This window comes from Urocampus carinirostris, chromosome 19, assembly GCF_059441175.1.
Source record: "Urocampus carinirostris isolate Australia breed hairy pipefish chromosome 19, RoL_Ucar_1.0, whole genome shotgun sequence".
Classification (NCBI taxonomy): Eukaryota; Metazoa; Chordata; class Actinopteri; order Syngnathiformes; family Syngnathidae; genus Urocampus; species Urocampus carinirostris.
The window spans coordinates 12,584,936-12,603,010 of record NC_142367.1 but is presented as its reverse complement, the minus strand read 5'-3'; the positions used below and the strand labels follow the sequence as shown (position 1 = coordinate 12,603,010).

Here is an 18,075-nt window from a genome sequence, read left to right as displayed (position 1 = left end):
TTTTGTTTTCTCAAATGTAACTCTGGTTTCCAAAGGTGTCCAATTGTGAGCCGCCTAATCGAAATAATGTCCCTCTAATGGACTGGGGCCTGACCATATTAGCTTGCCTCAGGATACCCCCCCCCCCCTCCTCCTCCTCCTTCCTTCTCTTTAAACACCGGCCATAAAAGTCTCCGAACCGTATAGCAATATGTTGACCACATGGCCTTTCGATATGCTCCGGTGATTTACTGCCCTCATAGTGTTTTTTATAGCGTCGAGCTAAGTGGCTAACGCGTCTTCAAGATGACAAACAATTTACTTTCTGGCATCGGTTTAATAGAAACAGTAAACGCTCATTAAAGCTGTTAGCCGTGCTGTGAGCTCTCGAGCCTGAAATGAACAAAGGAAAAAAAAATGACTTCACAAGATGTAATATTGGACGTACAATTAACTGGAAAAGTGACTCATGAGTACTTGTGTACAAATAAGCTGCTCTTCGTGAAACTAAAAAGTAGGTCGCCGAATCTAGATCACCAACCAGGTAATAAACGGAAACAAAGTATCCCAAACATGAATTGAGCTACTGTCAACAACAAACAGAAACACCATGCTAGACTAACTTTCTAACAAAGTAACTGATTACTGACTCAACTGGAAAACTATGGTAGACTCCTGGGAGTTTATGATATCCTCACATTAGAATGTGGAATAGGATATTATTTCGACCCCACTTTACAGCATTTTCCCCACATAAAAATTAAACTATTTTAGATGCCCAAAATCGTATCCAATTGAAACTTTGCCGTGTTTACGCTGTTAGGAATTAAATATTAAAATGTACTGCATACCAAATTCTTCGAATTAGTTATCTGACTCCATTAACCAAACACAACCTATATTCTCCTAGCAATGCACGCTTGTTTCTTGATGGAAAAATGAACAAAAGACCGGCATTTCCACACGGGGGCGGATTCAATTTCTTAAATAATTTAGCTAAGTGAACTCCATCGAATATATGACCGAATTCTTCCTCAGCCCATGTTTTTTCCGCAAGCTGGTGTGCCGGCTCCTTCCATGGGCGTGCCAATGAAAGCCCCCACGTGGCCCCACAATCTCGGAGAAGAGCGTCCCGATGTCTGAAAAACTCATAACAGCAGAGTGCTTATGAAAACAACTTCTCCAAACAACTTCTCCAAAAAATGCCTACCTTTCTGCGTCAGAGTTCTCTTAACTAAACAAAACATTCCGCATTCGGATCAGCGTGACCTGGAGCCCACTCAGTGAAAATTTTGATTGGACTCGATAGATGTAACTTGTATTTAATCGTATAAAATCTTTCATAGTGAAATGTATAAAATCCTTCAGTGCGTAGGACAAGTTCCGTCTCAAAGAAGCCTGTCAACGTCATATAAGAAGCTGGTCTGCTATTGGTTTGCATCAGGTTGTCCTATAAATGTCGATATGCTATGGCTGAACTCCCTCCCACAATGCCTCTTTCCTCTTTTTTTTCAGTTCATAATCTCATGCAACGATCTTTATTTTATTTGATACGGATCCCAAGACTTGCAGTGATGCCAAAGGGAGAAACAAAAACATGATAAGAATGTAAAAAAAGCTTAAGATGATCAAGATATACAATGTAGGCACATGCTATGGAATCACTCTACAATTGTGATGATTGATAAAGGTGGGGTGCATAGTCCTTAGAAAGTTTTAAAATACATATTTTCTCAATTAAGTATGTGGTAACAATGCACAACTGAGTTTTTTACCGTGGCTATCTGCTTCTATCTTACTTTTATCATCGGAAAGGAGGTGGGAGGATGGGGAGGAGTAGAGTGATTTCACGCACATGCTCGCGGTTTTCTTTTGTTCTAGTATGAAAATGGTGAAAGCAAGAAATGGACTGTTTCAAATACAGTCGAAATGCCAACCCAAACCCTCAAAATGATGAAAAAACAAGAGTTTGGGGGATTGAGGGGGAGGTGATATTTTTTCTGCGTGTGATCAGTTTTCGTATATTTTAGGGTGAAAATGGTGAAAGTGAGAAAAGGACTGTTTCAAATACAGTCGAAATGCCAACCCAATCCCCCAAAAGATTTGATTTTAGCGTGTTAAAGAGAGACACATACGTGCACACGCCACACAGGCAGCTTGACAGAGGCTACAATTATGATTTCGGTCAATAGATCGCGCCACAAAGTAGAATATTCTGAAGTTACAGACACCACCTTTAAGAATAAGGACGTTATTAAACCAACAGGGTCTTTTAGGCGCATGATGATCTTTGCATGTTGAAGGATTAAAATCAGTTTTCATTTTAATCCACCATCACCTTCCCCAACTGCATCCACCCGCAAAACCGCTGTACCGCCTTGAACTATAACTCCTAAGAACCAAATTAAACATGTAAATGGACTAACTAGTGATAATAAAGGTAAATGACAAACTAAAGAAAGAAATTACAAAAGAATTCTAACTGATGTCCCGATATAAGTATATACAGGGGTCAAAATAATCACAATAGCACTAGTACAATATAATATCCTTCAACTACGACCTTGAGTCTTTACATGCTGCTTCACCAATTACTGTGACGTTACCAATTTTTCACATACTCGTCTCAAACTCGACAGCCGTCAAACGTTCGCCGATACGCTCGCCTTGACAAACGGCTGAGGAGCGGAGGGGTTACGGGGCGCCCTCTGACCTTGACGGCGAGGGTCACGACCTCTGCGGGGCACCAGCCTGTAAGGCATTCCAAGCGTCAGCTGCACGCGCTAAATGAGTTTGTCGTCATGGACGTTTGGCCTTTGGAATCGTTCCCGACGTACTGCGCGCTGATGCTAATGCTAAATTATCTCGGGTCTTGCAAATCGTGGCCCGAGGCTTTTCCGGCAGCCATGGCGAGCAGATGGCGGCGCGATCCCGCAAATCCTTCGTTTTGGGGAACATTTACATTTTATGAAGCTTAATTGACACTAGCAAAAAAGGAAAATTCATATTTTAAATTGTATCCAAGATTTATTCTAAAGAAACTCTTCAATTTTCATCTCGCTTTTTCAGTTTAAGGGCTCTTATGACTGTTATCATTAATGACCATGAATTGAGTATCAAATGAGACCTGAGTAACAAATTCAGACCGGTCTAATCGATCACTGAGCGAGTTAATGCCGCAGGGGCAATGGAATCAACCAGATGAGACCTCTCAACGACTCAATTCTCTTGGGTTGTGGGAATTAGGGTGTAATATTGCCAAATAGCCGCATGGGAGCAGTGCCTTTTCCTTTTACGGTGTTGTGTCCGCCCTGTTGCACTGAGCAGTCTTAACCACTCGATGGCGGTATTGCAAAAGGATGGGAAAATGGATTTGGTGCCTAGTTGAGAGGTTTTTACAACATTCAACACCATTGACCATAATTTTTATACGTTTTCTGCATAATTCTACATGATCCATCCATCTATCTATCTATCTATCTATCTATCTATCTATCTATCTATCTATCTATCTATCTATCTATCTATCTATCTATCTATCTATCTATCTATCTATCTATCTGTATGTATATGTATATTAGCCGTACCGCTTGTCCTCATTAGGGTCGCGGGGGGTGGGGTGGGGGGGGGGGGGATTGGGGGTGTGGGGCTGGAGCCCATCCCAGCCATCTCCGGGCAGTGGGCAGGGGACACGGACACCCTGAACTGGTTGCCAGCCAATCGCAGGGCACACAGGGACAGACAACTCATTCGCTCATTCACACCTAGGGACAATTTGGACCGGCCAATTCACCTGAAATGCATGTTTTCGGAAGGTGGGAGGAAACCGGAGTGCCCGGAGGAAACCCACGCAAGCACGGGGAGAACATACAAACTACACACAGGAAGTCTGGAGCTGGATTTGAACCCACGACAGGTTTAAATAATTGAAGTATTTTTAGACAACCGGAAATTCCTATATACAGCACATTAGGGGTTTAAATTGATTTAAAGCAAGACATTCTGTTAGCATTCTATATGAATCAATCGTGTTTCATTTATTTTAAGGGTTTTATACTACACTCAGTGGTTTTTAGTTCATTTTCCTGTGTTCAAATCAAGGAATTTGTTGGCATTCATTGACTTTTTAGGGATATTTTTTCTGCAGCAGGGATCTCCAAAGTGGTGTCTGGACCACTTTTTATCCTACATACAACCTGGGAATAACATAGTACTAACATGCAATTTTAGACATGCATATTGGACTGGTATCCCTTCGCGCATATCAGAAAAAAAAACTTAGTTCCCAGAGACCATCTGACCCCTCCGAGGCGGCCATCTTTAATGGCAAAGAGCTGTTTACACCACTTTACCGGCAAATTTCATCCAACGTCTAATACTTTTAAAGCCATTATAAGAAGACAGGGTGACCCATATCATAAAGAAACTCTCACAAAAACAGACAGACGGATATGACGCGAAAATTTCAGTTACTAATGCGGTGGACCCATGTGAATTAAGGAAAAAAAACAGTTGTTTGCTCTTACAGAGGTCAAACGTTTCCTGTACTCTTTCACCAAGGTTTGCACACAATGCAGGAGGGATCTTGGCCCACTCCTCCACACAAATCCTTTCTAGATCAGTTAGGGTTTTGGGCTGTCGCTGAGAAACACTGAGTTTTAGTTCCCTCCAAAGATGTTCGATTGGGTTCAGGTCTGGAGACAGGCTGGGCCATGCTAAAATCCTGATATGCTTCTTGGTTTTCCTGGCTGTGTGCTTCAGGTCGTTGTCAGGTTGTAAGACCCAGCCGCGACCTATCTTCAATGCTCTGACTGAGGGAAGAAGGTTGTTCCCCAAAATCTCACAATACACGGCTCAAGTGATCCTGTCATAAATGCAATGCACTCGTCCTGTCTCATGTGCAGAAAAACACCCATAAAGCATGATGCTACCATCCCCCTTGCTTCAAAGTAAGGATGGTGTTCTACGATTGTGCTTTTCATTCTTCTTCTTCTAAACACGCTTAGTGGAATTATGACCAAAACGTTCTATTTTGGTCTCATCTGACCACAAATGTTTCTCCATAACTCCTCTGTACTATCCAAATGGCCATATGCAAACTTAAGACAGGCCTTGACATGTGCTGGTTTAACCAGGGGAACCTTTCGTGCAGTACATGATTGCAAATCATGACGTGTTATTGTAATACATACAGTAACCTTGGAAACGGTGGTCTCAGCTCTTTTCAGGTCATTGACCAAGTCCTGTCGTGTAGTTCAGGCTGATTCCTCACCTTTCTCAGTACCATTGAGACCCCACAAGGTGATATCTTGCATGGGGCTCCACTCCGATTGAGATTGAGCGTCATGTTTAGCTTCTTTCATTTTCTAATGATTGCTCCAACAGTGGACCTTTTTTCACCAAGCTGCTTGGCAATTGCCCCGTAGCCCTTTTTAACCTTGTGGAGGTGTACAATTTTGTCTCTGGTGTCTTTGGACAGCTCTTTGGTCTTCGCCATGTTACAAATTAAAGTCTTATTGATTGCATGGGGTGGACAGGTGTCTTTATGCAGCTAACAACCTCAAACCGGTGCATCTGATTCAGGATGATACATGGAGTGCAGGTAGACTTCTAATGGGTGGACTAACACGTCTTTCCGGGTCAGAATTCTAGATGGTACACAGGTGTTCAAATACTTATTTGCAGCTATATCACTCAAATAAATTGTTGAAAAAATCATGCATTGTGATTTCTGGATTTTTCTTTTTAGTTTATCTCTCTCACAGAGGACATGCACCTACCCTCCATGATTTCTATGTGGGGGGAAATAGCAAATTACCAGGGTGTTAAAATACTTATTTTCTTCACTGTATGTATTGCTTGAGCTGTTTTACGGTAAGAAAAAATATGAAATATGAAATCCGTTATCCCTGTTTGAAAACCGAAACAAAAGTAAAACGCGATTGGTGGTCAGAGAGGTCCTCTTTATTGGTTACGCTACAAGTCACAGTTAGCTTTGGTAACACGGCGGACGCTGCTACACAACGGGTGTAAACATGAGACATTACACGCACACACAAAGCACGGGCGGCAAAATGCCCGGGCAGTCGTCATCAGAGCGCCTCTTCTCTTCTAACTGGACCCACGCTGGACATTATACGAAATACGTACTCGTATTCCGTATATTATGCAATGTGGTTGCCGCTCCGCGCTCACTCGTGCCGGCAGCTTCGTTGTACGTTTTATAATCAGCTCACAGATTAATACAATAATAGTCGCAAATTCACTTTTACTCTCGCGTCGTGTGCGCATGCGATTCGGGTGCGTGACATCGTTTTTTTCCCATCATGCATCAAGTAATTAGTGCTTCAGTCCCTTTTCTTGGCAGAATACATCAGCGCTAGCTAGCTAATCACGATTTTTTGGGGGATAGAGTTAAAGGCACAGTGTGTATTATTTGACCACTAGATATCACTGTGTTGTGTTGTGCGATCGTTAAAAAGCACACGGAAGAATACAAACTACGGAGACTCGTTTTTGTTTGCCTAGCCGTTCTCAAGGTCTTTGCGTACCCTTAGTAGCAAAATGGCCGACAATTAGGTCAGCAATGTTCATGAAAGAAAGTGAAAGCGTATTAAATGCATGTTTGTATGAAAGTTCATGAATTTCGCTCAGTTTTTAATTGAAGTTTTTTTTTATCATGAATGATCTCTTCTTTGCCATTAGGAGGTGCTAAATATTACACATTGTCCCTTTAAGTAATACCTTGCATTAAAAGTATTAAGAGAAACACTTTAGATTTACAAAAAACTATTGCAAGGCTAGCTTAATCACCCTACTTACTACCTTTGACTTAAGGTACAGTGTGTATTATTCGATCACTTAATTGTGGGCGACCAAAATCGAGTGCTAAAAAGCACAAAGAACTATACTACTTACTACGGAGACTCAAAGTGACCAAACCGCACCGGTTTTAATTTTTGTCCAGCCTTTTGCAACATTTTTGGGTAACTGTAGCAGCAAGATGGCCGAAAATTATGTCAGCTCCCTCTAGGTGAGACCTGTGTTATGTAAAATGAATTCCCATTTCTTCACATATGAGTATTTTAGATCATTTTAAAAAAATCTATATTGTGTTTTTTAAATAAATGAATTTAATAAAATGTTATTTTAGAAAAGCATATCAAATTGGTAGCCTTCTGCGTTGGTAACAAAAAGCAGTTCTCAGCTTCAAAAAGGTTGCTGATCCCTGGTGTAGAACGACAAAAAACGAGTGCGACATAGCACAAGGAAGAACACAAACTACAGACACTTTAAAGCAGGGTTTGTGAACTTTTTTTTGAGCCATAAAAGTAAAAAGTATTTTGATTTAGGACACCCAGAGCAATCAGGTTTGCCACTGCTTTTTCCTTGTCCTCATGTAGGTTTTAGATCAGGTGATGGTGTAATAACAGGCTGTAGATTGCAATAGTCTGTGGTCTGTGCAGCCCTTTGAGACTCCTTATGATTAGGGACTATAAAAATAAACATGACTTGACAATTTTTATTTCACCACTAGGAGGCTCTAAATAATACACACTGTCTCTTTAAGGCGCAAATATAACTACACGACGCGCGGTCGAGTTCAAGTACGCGTCAAGTCGGCTTGGCCTCGTTTGCATCTAATTTGCATATGAAGTTATCAGTCGTACATACACAGTGGTATAGCCGCTACGGAAAGAAAAGACGAAAAGACAATTATGCGAAGCGCAGGCGGCGGAATATATATATATCGTCACGGCATCGTACTACGTAACACAGAAAGTCCAAATGGATTGAAATCCGACGTCCACCGACCGACCCACGGGTGTGGCGATGGAAGAGGAATGATAGATATTTCCGATAGAATGATAGCACCATCTTTTGTTTTTGTCGAAAAAAATATATATAAAAAGCTTAAAACATAGAAAATAAGGACCAGATCTATCTCTTGGTTTTTGTTTCTCGGCTCGCTTATCACTCTTATTACGAAGCTAAACACGCGCACACACGAAAACATCTCGCTTAACTTCTAGTTGTTTTTAAAACATGCACTTTGGTTAATCATCCGTTAATCCTTTGGCAAAAAAAGAACAAAACAAACGAGGAAAAACAAACCAACGCTGAGGCACTTAAGCTAACTGAGCTGACGTGACAAAGCAACGCAAAAAACTATGTACACGTATGTAAAAGTGTTACATTATAAATAGGTTTTAAACCATAGATACTATATACATCTTGAAACGGAGACGCGGTGGGTTTGCCCGGGGGGCGTCGGCGAAGCTGGCGAGGGGGAGGTATGACGTCAGTAGGCGGCGGCGGTGGAGGAACGACGGCAGGGGGGCGCTCATTCTCGCTTCCTCAAAATGACGTAGATGAGGCCGCTGATAAGTGCCAAGGGGAAGGCCACCCACGCCAGGATGAAGGAGTAACCGAAAGCGTCCGTCTCAGGCACCCAGTCCGGACTCATCACCGTGTAGATGATAGCCCCGCTCATCACGAACAAACCTGGAGAAAGGTTGGCAGGAAAAGTTAAAAACAAAATAAATAGGGCCCTAGTACCTAAAATGGAGGTCTACCAAAGAGACAACAAATGAAAGCAGTTTCAAAGTCCGGTCCCTCACTCAGATTTACCTGGATAACTCTCGGTCTGGGTGTTAAAGGCGCATACCAAAACCTGGGGTCATATTGAACCAGTCCCATGACTAGGTCTTGGTCAGAAGGCTATTTATGGAGCTGCAGTATTCAGAGGACCTCATGTCACCTTTGGATTCTCTGCAGGTTCCTAGACTGGACTGTCTAGACTGTTGCTTAAAGGCCCCCAGGAAACAAGGCTAAACTATCCATACCCTTTCTTAGAAGCCCCCAAGAAAATTAGACTAGACTAGCCCTCAGAAAAATATACTACACTGTCCTGACTCTTTCTTGGCAGCCTCAAGAAAACTAGACAACACTAATAAACTTTTCTTTAGAAGCTCTCTGATATCTAGACTAGACTATAAAGGCTCGTTCCGATAAGCCCACAGAAAACTAAACTACCTACCCAAGGTAAATTCTTTAGAAGCCCCCAGAAAACTAGACCACACTATCCACAGTGTTTCTTAGAAACCTCCCTGGAAATTAGACTACATATGCAGGGTCTTCCTTAGGAGTCCCCAGAAAACTAGACCAGACTGTCCAGACTCATCCTTACAAGCCCCCCAAAAACTAGAATAAACTCTACCCTCTCTTCCTTGGAAACCTCCAGAAAACTAAACTATGTCCAGTCTTTTTCTTACAAACTCTTACAAAACTAGACTACACTATTCAGACCCTTTCTTTGAAGCCCTAATTGATGAGGTATTCTGAGCATATCGGACCTAGATTACGCCTTGGCCCAAACCGACGACTAGAACATGACCAAGGTCTAAAGTCCGTACCATTCTATAACCCTGTCACTTAATTTGTGTGATCTACACAGGGTATGACTTGGACTTGTCCACTGGGGCTGATCCAGGATCCATAAGCCTTCCGATATGTTCGACTAGAACTTGTCAACGTGGTGGTTCTCGGATATAGGTTCCAGACAATATATAATGCAATGAACCGTGTATAGCTTTAGAACTATGAAGTCTACGAAGATGCAGATCTGGTAAGGACCTTTAAGTTCCTCCTAGAAATCCACATTTAGGGTTTTTGAGCATGTTCAACCATGGAAAAAAACATTCAAAACAGTGGAGACCTTGGACCTTTGTGATAATTGGTATTACTAGACTTTGCAAGGCTATCTAAAGTTACTGTACAACAAAAGGACAACAGGCTTGGTTTAGTCTTTGCATTGGTTTCATGGTTTCTACTCACTGGCGAGGATCTGGAAGGTTCCGGTGATAAAGAATCGTCCTCCCTTCTGCAGGGTGAAGAGCTGGCAGAAGAAGAGGAAGAGCGCTAGGCAGCTGAAGATGATGGACAGGATCATGAGGGCCTGGACTGCCTGGATCCACTCTGGACATAAAAAACGCAAGCGGAGACATAATCAATAACAGGCCGGTCACCGGATACTGCAGAGGAATAATCGCCCGTCATTAAAGCTGTAACGAGGGTGGCGAGCAAACAACGTTGAGGGGGGTGGGGCTGTCCAGAGTATGTTTTCTTCAGGGAGGTTGTAATGGATTCATGATGATGCTGCTAGCCAACATATCTTGTTCTTGAAACTCCCCCCCACCCTAGCATCAGAACCGGCGACTCAACATCGATCCAGACAAGATGAAACCTTCAAGGCCAAAACACGAGAGTCCATTAACTTAGATGCTCAGAATTTCCCAGAATTCCAGGTCGGCATCACCATAAAACACAGTCAAAATATTTGATACAACTGTCATTTTCTTACTATGCAGTAACAATGGTTTTAGTAGTGTCTCCTGTCCTCTAAGGTAGATGCTCGAACAGCTCTTAAAATAGGCAACGTTGCCAATGCTAAAATGTAGCATCAAGACAATCCTGGACAGTTCGGACCATAGCTGATAATGTGACTGTAGAAAATGTTTTTAGCAATGCTAAGGTGTAGCATTGCCTATAAAGTTTGGACCCTTGCTGAGAAAATTACTTCAGCGCAGTTCAAGCTAATATCTGCCACCATAGAACAAAAAATCCTACAAATCTTTTTAGCAATGCTAACATGTAGCATCATCACTAATCTAGGAAGTTCAGACCTTTGCTAGAAATTTGACCTTAGAGCAATTTACATCATGGTCACATCTTCCCCCAAGTATTTTTTAGAACAAGGAAATCTTGGAAATGGTTTTAGCAATGCTAACATGTAGCATCATGACAAATATCAAAAATTCAGTGTCACAAGAATGTATTTTAGCGTATTTTGTGTCATGCTAACATCAGTTGGCAAAAATCCTTTTATAATAAAGACAGTTTTTTTTGTAATTGTTTTTGTAGTACATCGAAGATAACCGGTAGCCACTTAGCGGTTAAAAATGTTAAAAACATTTTTTTTTGTCATTTAGCGACCTAGCATGATCATGGGAAAAATTTCTCTTGGATGACTTTCTTTTGTGTTTAGTAAAATATCGCTTACACACAGCAACCTTGCGATCCAACAAAATCATTGCTTATCAAAAGTTATATCCTGTTTGGCCTTGTAGCGCCAAGATTAATTCATGTGTTTTTACGTCAACGCTAAGGGAAAATGTCCCGTGTTGACAGTCGAGGAAGGAAAAAGCATCCATGTGTATAAAGGCCAACAGACGGAACAATCCACCCGGCAACCATCTTATGATTACCTTTCAAAATAAAATCTATGGCGAGCGCGTTATGGCCGACGCGCAGCTTATAGCCATAGGGTGTCGGCTTTCCTCGCTTATCCCATCCATCTCGCTAGGCGGGAAGTGACACGCCAAACACAAGATTAACCTTGCATGGTTTGTCAAGAAAATAAAAGCATTGTTATTTTCACAATATTAATTTGAAATCAGATGAAGGTAATTCTTCAAGACACAGGAAGTCCGACATAATTTTGCGTTAATTCCAAACCTCCCCCGGAATCTGTTTTAGAAAGCTAATGTAGCATGAGGTTCTCTATAATTTTATTTTAAAAGGGTCATCTCCTAGTAAATCAAATGCTCTTAAGATTGTTTTTTGTTGAAAAAAAAAAACTTAGAAGCTGATGTTAGCATGCTAGGCTAAAGTCTTACTTTCTAGATTCATCACGATGCAACACGTTAGCTTTGTCAATCTTACATACAGTTATACAACACAGTTCGGGATATGGTTTTATTCAGCCCTTTGCTAGGTGGCCAATTGTTAGCATTGCTAACCTTTCTTTTTGCCTTCCAGGCTAAATTTCATGTAACTTCCTTTCTGCAATAAAGAAGAATTGTTGGCATATGCCATTTGCCTCCACCTTTTTCACTCCCCCACACAGCCCACTCCTCAGCAGGTATTAGCATTTCTACCATTACCTTCCAAAACAGATTTTGCAGTCCGGACTTGGATTCATCATGATGCTACATGTTAGCATTGCTAATGTTGCATAGAGTTATATACAACAGTTAGGGATAAAGTATGTTTCAGTCCCTTGCCAGGTGGCTAGGTATTAGCATTGCTAACCTTCTCTCTCTGACCTTTACCTTCTAGAGTTAGTTTTTTTTCTTTTTTTTCTACAATAAAGAAGCAGTGTTTGAATAAACATATGGCTATCACCCCTCGCCACCCCCTCCAAGCCAACTCCTCAACATTTTTGGATAGGTGTTACCATTGCTAACCTCACTAAGTTTTACCTTTATAGACTAAATTTATTGTATTTTTTTCTGCAATGAAGGAGCAGTGTTTAAAGGAGCTGTACGGTATTTAGAACTTTTTGACTTACTGCCGCCATCTTCTGGCTTATTTTATCATTGCAGCCTCTGTCAGCTTGTTCATGATGCGGGTGCAAGTACTTGCATTTCTTCGACATGCTCAATTAAACTCAATTAATTTTTCATCTTTTGAGGTTTGGGTTGGCGTTTGGATCCTACTTAAAGCAGGCTTTTTCTTACTTTCTTTGTTTTTATGTAACACAAACAAATAGAAAGAAAAGAAAAACGTGGGGACGAGCATGAAATCAGTTCCAAGCACTCCCCTATCCCCCATTTCTCCTACCTAAGGTGTTCTGCCCCAAACACCATTGCTAAACAAGGGATAAAAGCAGATGGGAGCTTTGGAAAACAAAGCATACGGGTTATTTGAACCCAGTTGGGCATTGTTAACACATACTTAATAGAGAAAGTATTTAAAGGTGGTGTGGCCGTAACTTCAAAATATTCTACTTGCTGACGCCATCTTCTTGCTAAAATCATCTTTGCAGTCTCTGTTGTTGCGTGTGCAAGTATGTGAAATTCTTAGAAGCGCTCGAATAAACTCTTAATTTTGCAGCTTTTTTAGTGGTTTGCGTTGGCATTCGGACTGTATTTGAAACAGTCCTTTTCTCGCTTTCACCATTTTCATCCTAGAATAAAAGAAAACCGTGACGAACACCATCTGCGTCCCCTCAATCCCAAAAACTATTCATTTTTCATCATTTCTGGGTTTTGGGTTGGCATTCTGACTGTATTAAACGGTCCTTTTCTTACTTTCATCATTTTCGTCCCGGAATAAAAAAACTGCGAGCACATGCATGAAATCCATCTCATCCCCCTCCAACCCCAAACTCCTCCTTTTTCATTATTTTGGAGGTTTGGGTTGGCATTTGGACTGTATTTAAGACAGTCCTTTTTTTACTCTAATCATTTTCGTCCTAGAATAAAAGAAAACCGCAAGCACACGCATGAAATCCATCTCCTCCCCCTCAATCCTCCAAACTCTTCCTTCTTCATCATTTTTGGGGGTTGGGTTAGCATTTGGACTGTATTTGAAACAGTCCTTTTCTTACTTTCATCATTTTCTTTCTGGAATCAAAGAAAAACGCAACCACACGCATGAAATCACTCTCCTCCCCCATCCACCTCGCCCTCTTAACTCCAGCGGGGCCGAACACCGAGGGTAAAAGTAAAATAATAGCAGATAGGCGCGTTGGAAAATATTGATAAAGGCTCTTTGAACTCAATTGAACATTTTTAACACATACATAATAGAGAAAATATTTCATTTGAAACCTTTTAAGGACTACGCACCCCATCTTTAATCAAGCCGATGGTTGCCACCTCGTCCCTGCCTCCTTAGACCCCCTCCCAGACCACCTCTCAACATTCTGTTTCCACGGTGACCACAAAACATCAAATCAACTCAATTTGCATTGGTACTATATTAAAAAAAGGCTTTTGCTGTGACTTTTCAGTGGACAACCCTGCCTGGCAACGCCCTGGAGCTCCCCCCTCCTCATTTTCCTGTCATCTGCTACCCACCGACACACACACACACGCTAAAATAAACAGCGAACGTCACGGGACCTCGTGAAAGCAAACAGAGTACTTGACGAAACACACTGCCTGGCCAGCTTGGCCCGATCTGGACCAATGACATCATTGCAAATTGAAAAAAAAAAAGAAACACATGAAAAAAAACATGTGCCGCACGTTCCATAGTTGGTACAGGCATACACATGCTATATAAATCTAGTGCAGCTGCTGCCTCCCTAAATTGTCCTTCTGGACACTGCGGGCTAAGATGGGACGCGACGTTCTAACACTGGGCGGGACCCGCACACACATGCACACGAACATGCTTAAAATACTCCCCCCCCCAGACTAGACCCCCACTCCGACCCCTCCTCTTCCGCAACCCCACCCAAACGGACCGGTCACCACGCCGTCTCTGCACACGGGACCCTGAATATGGACATCACGCCAGTGACTATTTATACGAGCGGCCCGGCCTTTGGCGCATTCCCTCCCTTAGATGGCGCCAGGGGGGGCAACCCCGACACGCCCTCGCCACGGCGTTGTCCTCTGCAGGACGCTGCAGAATCCATTTGTGTTATTAGTCATGTCATCTTGGCACACGCCCTCCACGGCACGCTCACGGATGATCGGAGTCATGTTAGAAATAATCCTTACCAACTCCTGCAAAGCATCACTTATCGAGGAGTTTTCGATGTTTTTCGCCTTTTTTACCGATGATAGTGATAAAAACATTGAGATTGGGCCTCCAATTTCCGATCTACATGTGTAAATCCTGCATTATTTTCCCCTTTTTTACCTTGAATACCGATTCTAATGCAAACGGGTGTCCTATTTGTTGTTCGAGCTAATCATTAGAATAGAATAGAATAGAATATACCTTTATTGTCATTGTTACAAAATGGGTTAACATATTGTGACAACAAAATTGGGCATGACACTCCAGTTTCACACATTCACAGTGAGGTAAAAAAGCCAAGAAGATAAAAGGAACAGAGAAGGTAAGGTTATAAAACAAGGAGGATAAGGTTATCGTTATAATTTACACAAAATTTACACAAGAAATGTCAGCATGTAGGATGTTACATAGAGTTTGGTATCGTAAAACGATCTGTGATTCTTTTAAAACTGCCGCTCGTCGTACTAAGTATCTATAAGTTGGTCCTTATTATTGATAGTACTTATGATAATACTCCTATTCCTTGATATAAATAATCATTTCGACCTAAAACTCCTTTAATGCTGTGTATCTTTATACTATTCACGTATAAGTTCTTACTAATGATAGTTATGATAATAAAACAAACGGGCGTCGAATGATCGTTACGATCCTCAGTTATTTTTATGACGATCATGACATTAATCGTTCAAAGTATTTTACCATATTTTGTCCTTTTGTGCTGATGATTGTATTAAAAATAATAATAATAAAGCCAAATATCATCCTATTTCTTGTTATGACTGATCATCATGATCCGCAAACTATTTTAATGCTCCAGATAATCATACTAAGCATTTATAAATCCTCGAAATTGTGTTCCATTTATAATTATAATACTACATTTCTGCATTACTGATGAGATCGAATTAACGTAAATGTAACTAAAAAGTTAATTCATCGGGACACAATTCCCGTGATTATCATATTAATATGTATATCTGTCAAAGCAATGTATATTTATAATTACATCAGTATTTTTTAAAATGTAGATATAAATAATGACAATGATGGGTCTATGAGCACTCCCACTGATTATCTGATATCGATAATCATATTAATAATATCATTTATCAAAATTGGATGATTGATTTTAATCTAAATATGTCTACATAACTGTGTCGTTTAACTATTATTAATAATAGGGATTAAAACAATCAATGATAATGTTTACTCCTCTTTGTTTACCGATTACGATCATCAAGATCGTCAATGTTAGGTCAATGTCATCACGGTTATCGTGTCATATAAAAAATATATCGGTTTAAACCTGCACTAGAGCTGCTTTGCAGTTCTTGGTAATCGTATTGATATGGTAAATTATCAAGACTTGATGATTAATCCATGTCCAAATCATGTCAAGGTGAAGTTGGTGTCAACATGGGTAATAGTGTCACTTCAACATCGCTGATTATCATGATTATATTGATCAATATCAACATGCACTCCTGCTGATTTAACTATCTGGATAATAGTACTAATGATATCAATAATACAAATTGGATCAGAAATCCTGATCCACAGAAGTCAATGTAAACACTGGTAATCATGTCAACATTGCCGATAATCGTGATTATATTAATCAATGTTGCAGTGGATACCTGCAGTTTTACTGATTTTGATAATTATATCAATAAAATGAATAATCAAGACCGAATGATTAATCTTGATCCCAACGTGAAATCAATGTCACACGGCTAATTATGTCATCTCGAAGTTGCTGATAATCGTGATTATATCGATAGACGTCAATGTATAATCCCTTTGATTTACTGATCTTGACGATTGTATTAATGATATTAATGATCAAAATTGAAGGATTAAACTAATCCAAATAATATAAATGTGAAAAAAATGTCATCATGGTTAATCGTGTCATCTCCATGTCACTGGTAATCGTGATTATATTGATCAATGTGAATGTGCACTCCCCCTTCTTTACTGATCTTGATGATCGTGTTTATAATATCAATGATATTAATTAACAATATCTTACAATTCATTCAGATCTAAATAACGCCAATGTCAACATGGTTGATTATGTTTTCTCCATGTCCCTGATAATCGTGATCTTTACCAATCCTTGTCAACGTGCACTCCCAGTGTTTACCGATCTTGATTGTGTTAATAATATCAATAATCAAGAATCTTGATCCAAATAATGTCAATGTGAGTCAATGTCAACACTGTTAATCGTGTCATCTCAACGTGGTTGATTATCGGGATTTTATCAATACAGGTCAATGTATAGACCACCAATCTCGATTATCGTATTGATAATATCAATAATGTCAGAATGAGTGACTATTCTTGATCCAAATTATGTCAATGTGAAGTCAATGTCAAACTGTTTAACCACGCCACCTCAACGTCGGTGATAATCACGATTATCGTGAAAATCGGCACCAAAGATTATCATGCAATTTTTAATTGACTTTCTTGTTATTTAAAATCATAATTATGGGATGTGTCTGACCTCCAGTGGAGGCACCATCGCAACGGTACGCCCCATTGATGATGGAGCAGTTGGTCCACAGGTCCGAAGATCCGATCTCGTTCGAACTCCACGCCTGTGGATCAGAAACCAGAAAAAAAAACAAATGAAATCAACTCCCATGACGTGTTTATTGTTTACATGATTAACCCCGCCCCTTAAATAAATAGAAATCACCACAGCCCCTCCCACGGGACTTACGCTGACTATGGTGGAGACGAAAAGCAGCACCAGGGCGGCGATGTGAAGAAGGACGATGGCCAGGAGAAGAAGCAACATCTTGGATTGGGAAGATTCTGCAGAACCGAGAGGAAAAGTGGAGAAGGGGTGGGGGGGTCGGTTGCTTCAGAAAGCCGCTTGTATGTGCGCGTGCGCGTTAACGTGCGGGACATGGGTGTGTCACTGCAGCACACTCCGGACGAGCGCGCCCACTTGTTTTCCTTTTTTTTTGTTTTTTCTCAAGTACAAAATCCATGACGCAACAAATAGCACATGCAAAACTACCAAAACAGTTTTATAAATGACCATATTAAATATTTTAAATAATAAATATTAAAAAAATACACGAATAGAAACACAAACTTTGAATAAACAACAGGAAGTAGTACTTACTGAAAGAAGTGAGGGCTTATTCCTAAAGTGAGGGGGTCTTGGAAAGAAAAGCGGTTGTGAGTTAGCGAAAGGGCGAGTGTTGTCCCGGGGAGCGAGAGCTTGTGACGGCTTTGCTGTCAACCGGCAGCCTCTTATAAAGTGTCTCATTATGGAAGAGGCAGGGGCCCGCCCCTGGGTGGCCCGCCCCCCCTCTTCCACATATGGACCACGCTGCGTAATGGCGCGGCGTTGCCGCGGTAACCAGCTCTTTGTGTACCAATGTGCAAGCAATGTTTTGCTAGGGTAGTAGTTCCACACTTCTGCATTTTAGGACTTTAAAAATATATATTTCATCCAGGGGAGATTTTAGGTTCCGAGATTTTGAGGTGCCGAGCAGTCAGAGTGTCCGGCTGGTTACATTTTTTTCTTCATTT

At 40.9% G+C, this 18,075-nt stretch overlaps 1 protein-coding gene across 1 annotated transcript; it reads right to left on the bottom strand.

Annotated features, from left to right (window-relative positions):
- Positions 1-5,921: 5,921 nt before the first annotated feature.
- pmp22b (peripheral myelin protein 22b) lies at positions 5,922-17,805 on the bottom strand. Its single transcript, XM_088323891.1, has 5 exons — positions 17,663-17,805; positions 17,252-17,346; positions 17,033-17,126; positions 9,817-9,957; positions 5,922-8,484 (listed from the first exon to the last, which is right to left on the bottom strand). Exons 2-5 carry the CDS (start codon positions 17,327-17,329, stop codon positions 8,324-8,326), a joined length of 474 nt encoding a protein of 157 aa, XP_088180017.1. The 5' UTR covers positions 17,330-17,346; positions 17,663-17,805; the 3' UTR covers positions 5,922-8,323.
- Between the last annotated feature and the right edge of the window lie 270 nt (positions 17,806-18,075).

Bases quoted from the DNA above. Each gene is read 5' to 3' on its own strand.
- pmp22b (XM_088323891.1), bottom strand. From the start codon at position 17,329: ATGTTGCTTCTTCTCCTGGCCATCGTCCTTCTTCACATCGCCGCCCTG. The intron at 17,127-17,251 runs GTAAGTCCCGTG...TCTGATCCACAG, and splicing joins TCGTCTCCACCATAGTCAGC to GCGTGGAGTTCGAACGAGAT. The intron at 8,485-9,816 runs GTGAGTAGAAAC...ACCTTTCTCCAG, and splicing joins AACCTTCCAGATCCTCGCCA to GTTTGTTCGTGATGAGCGGG.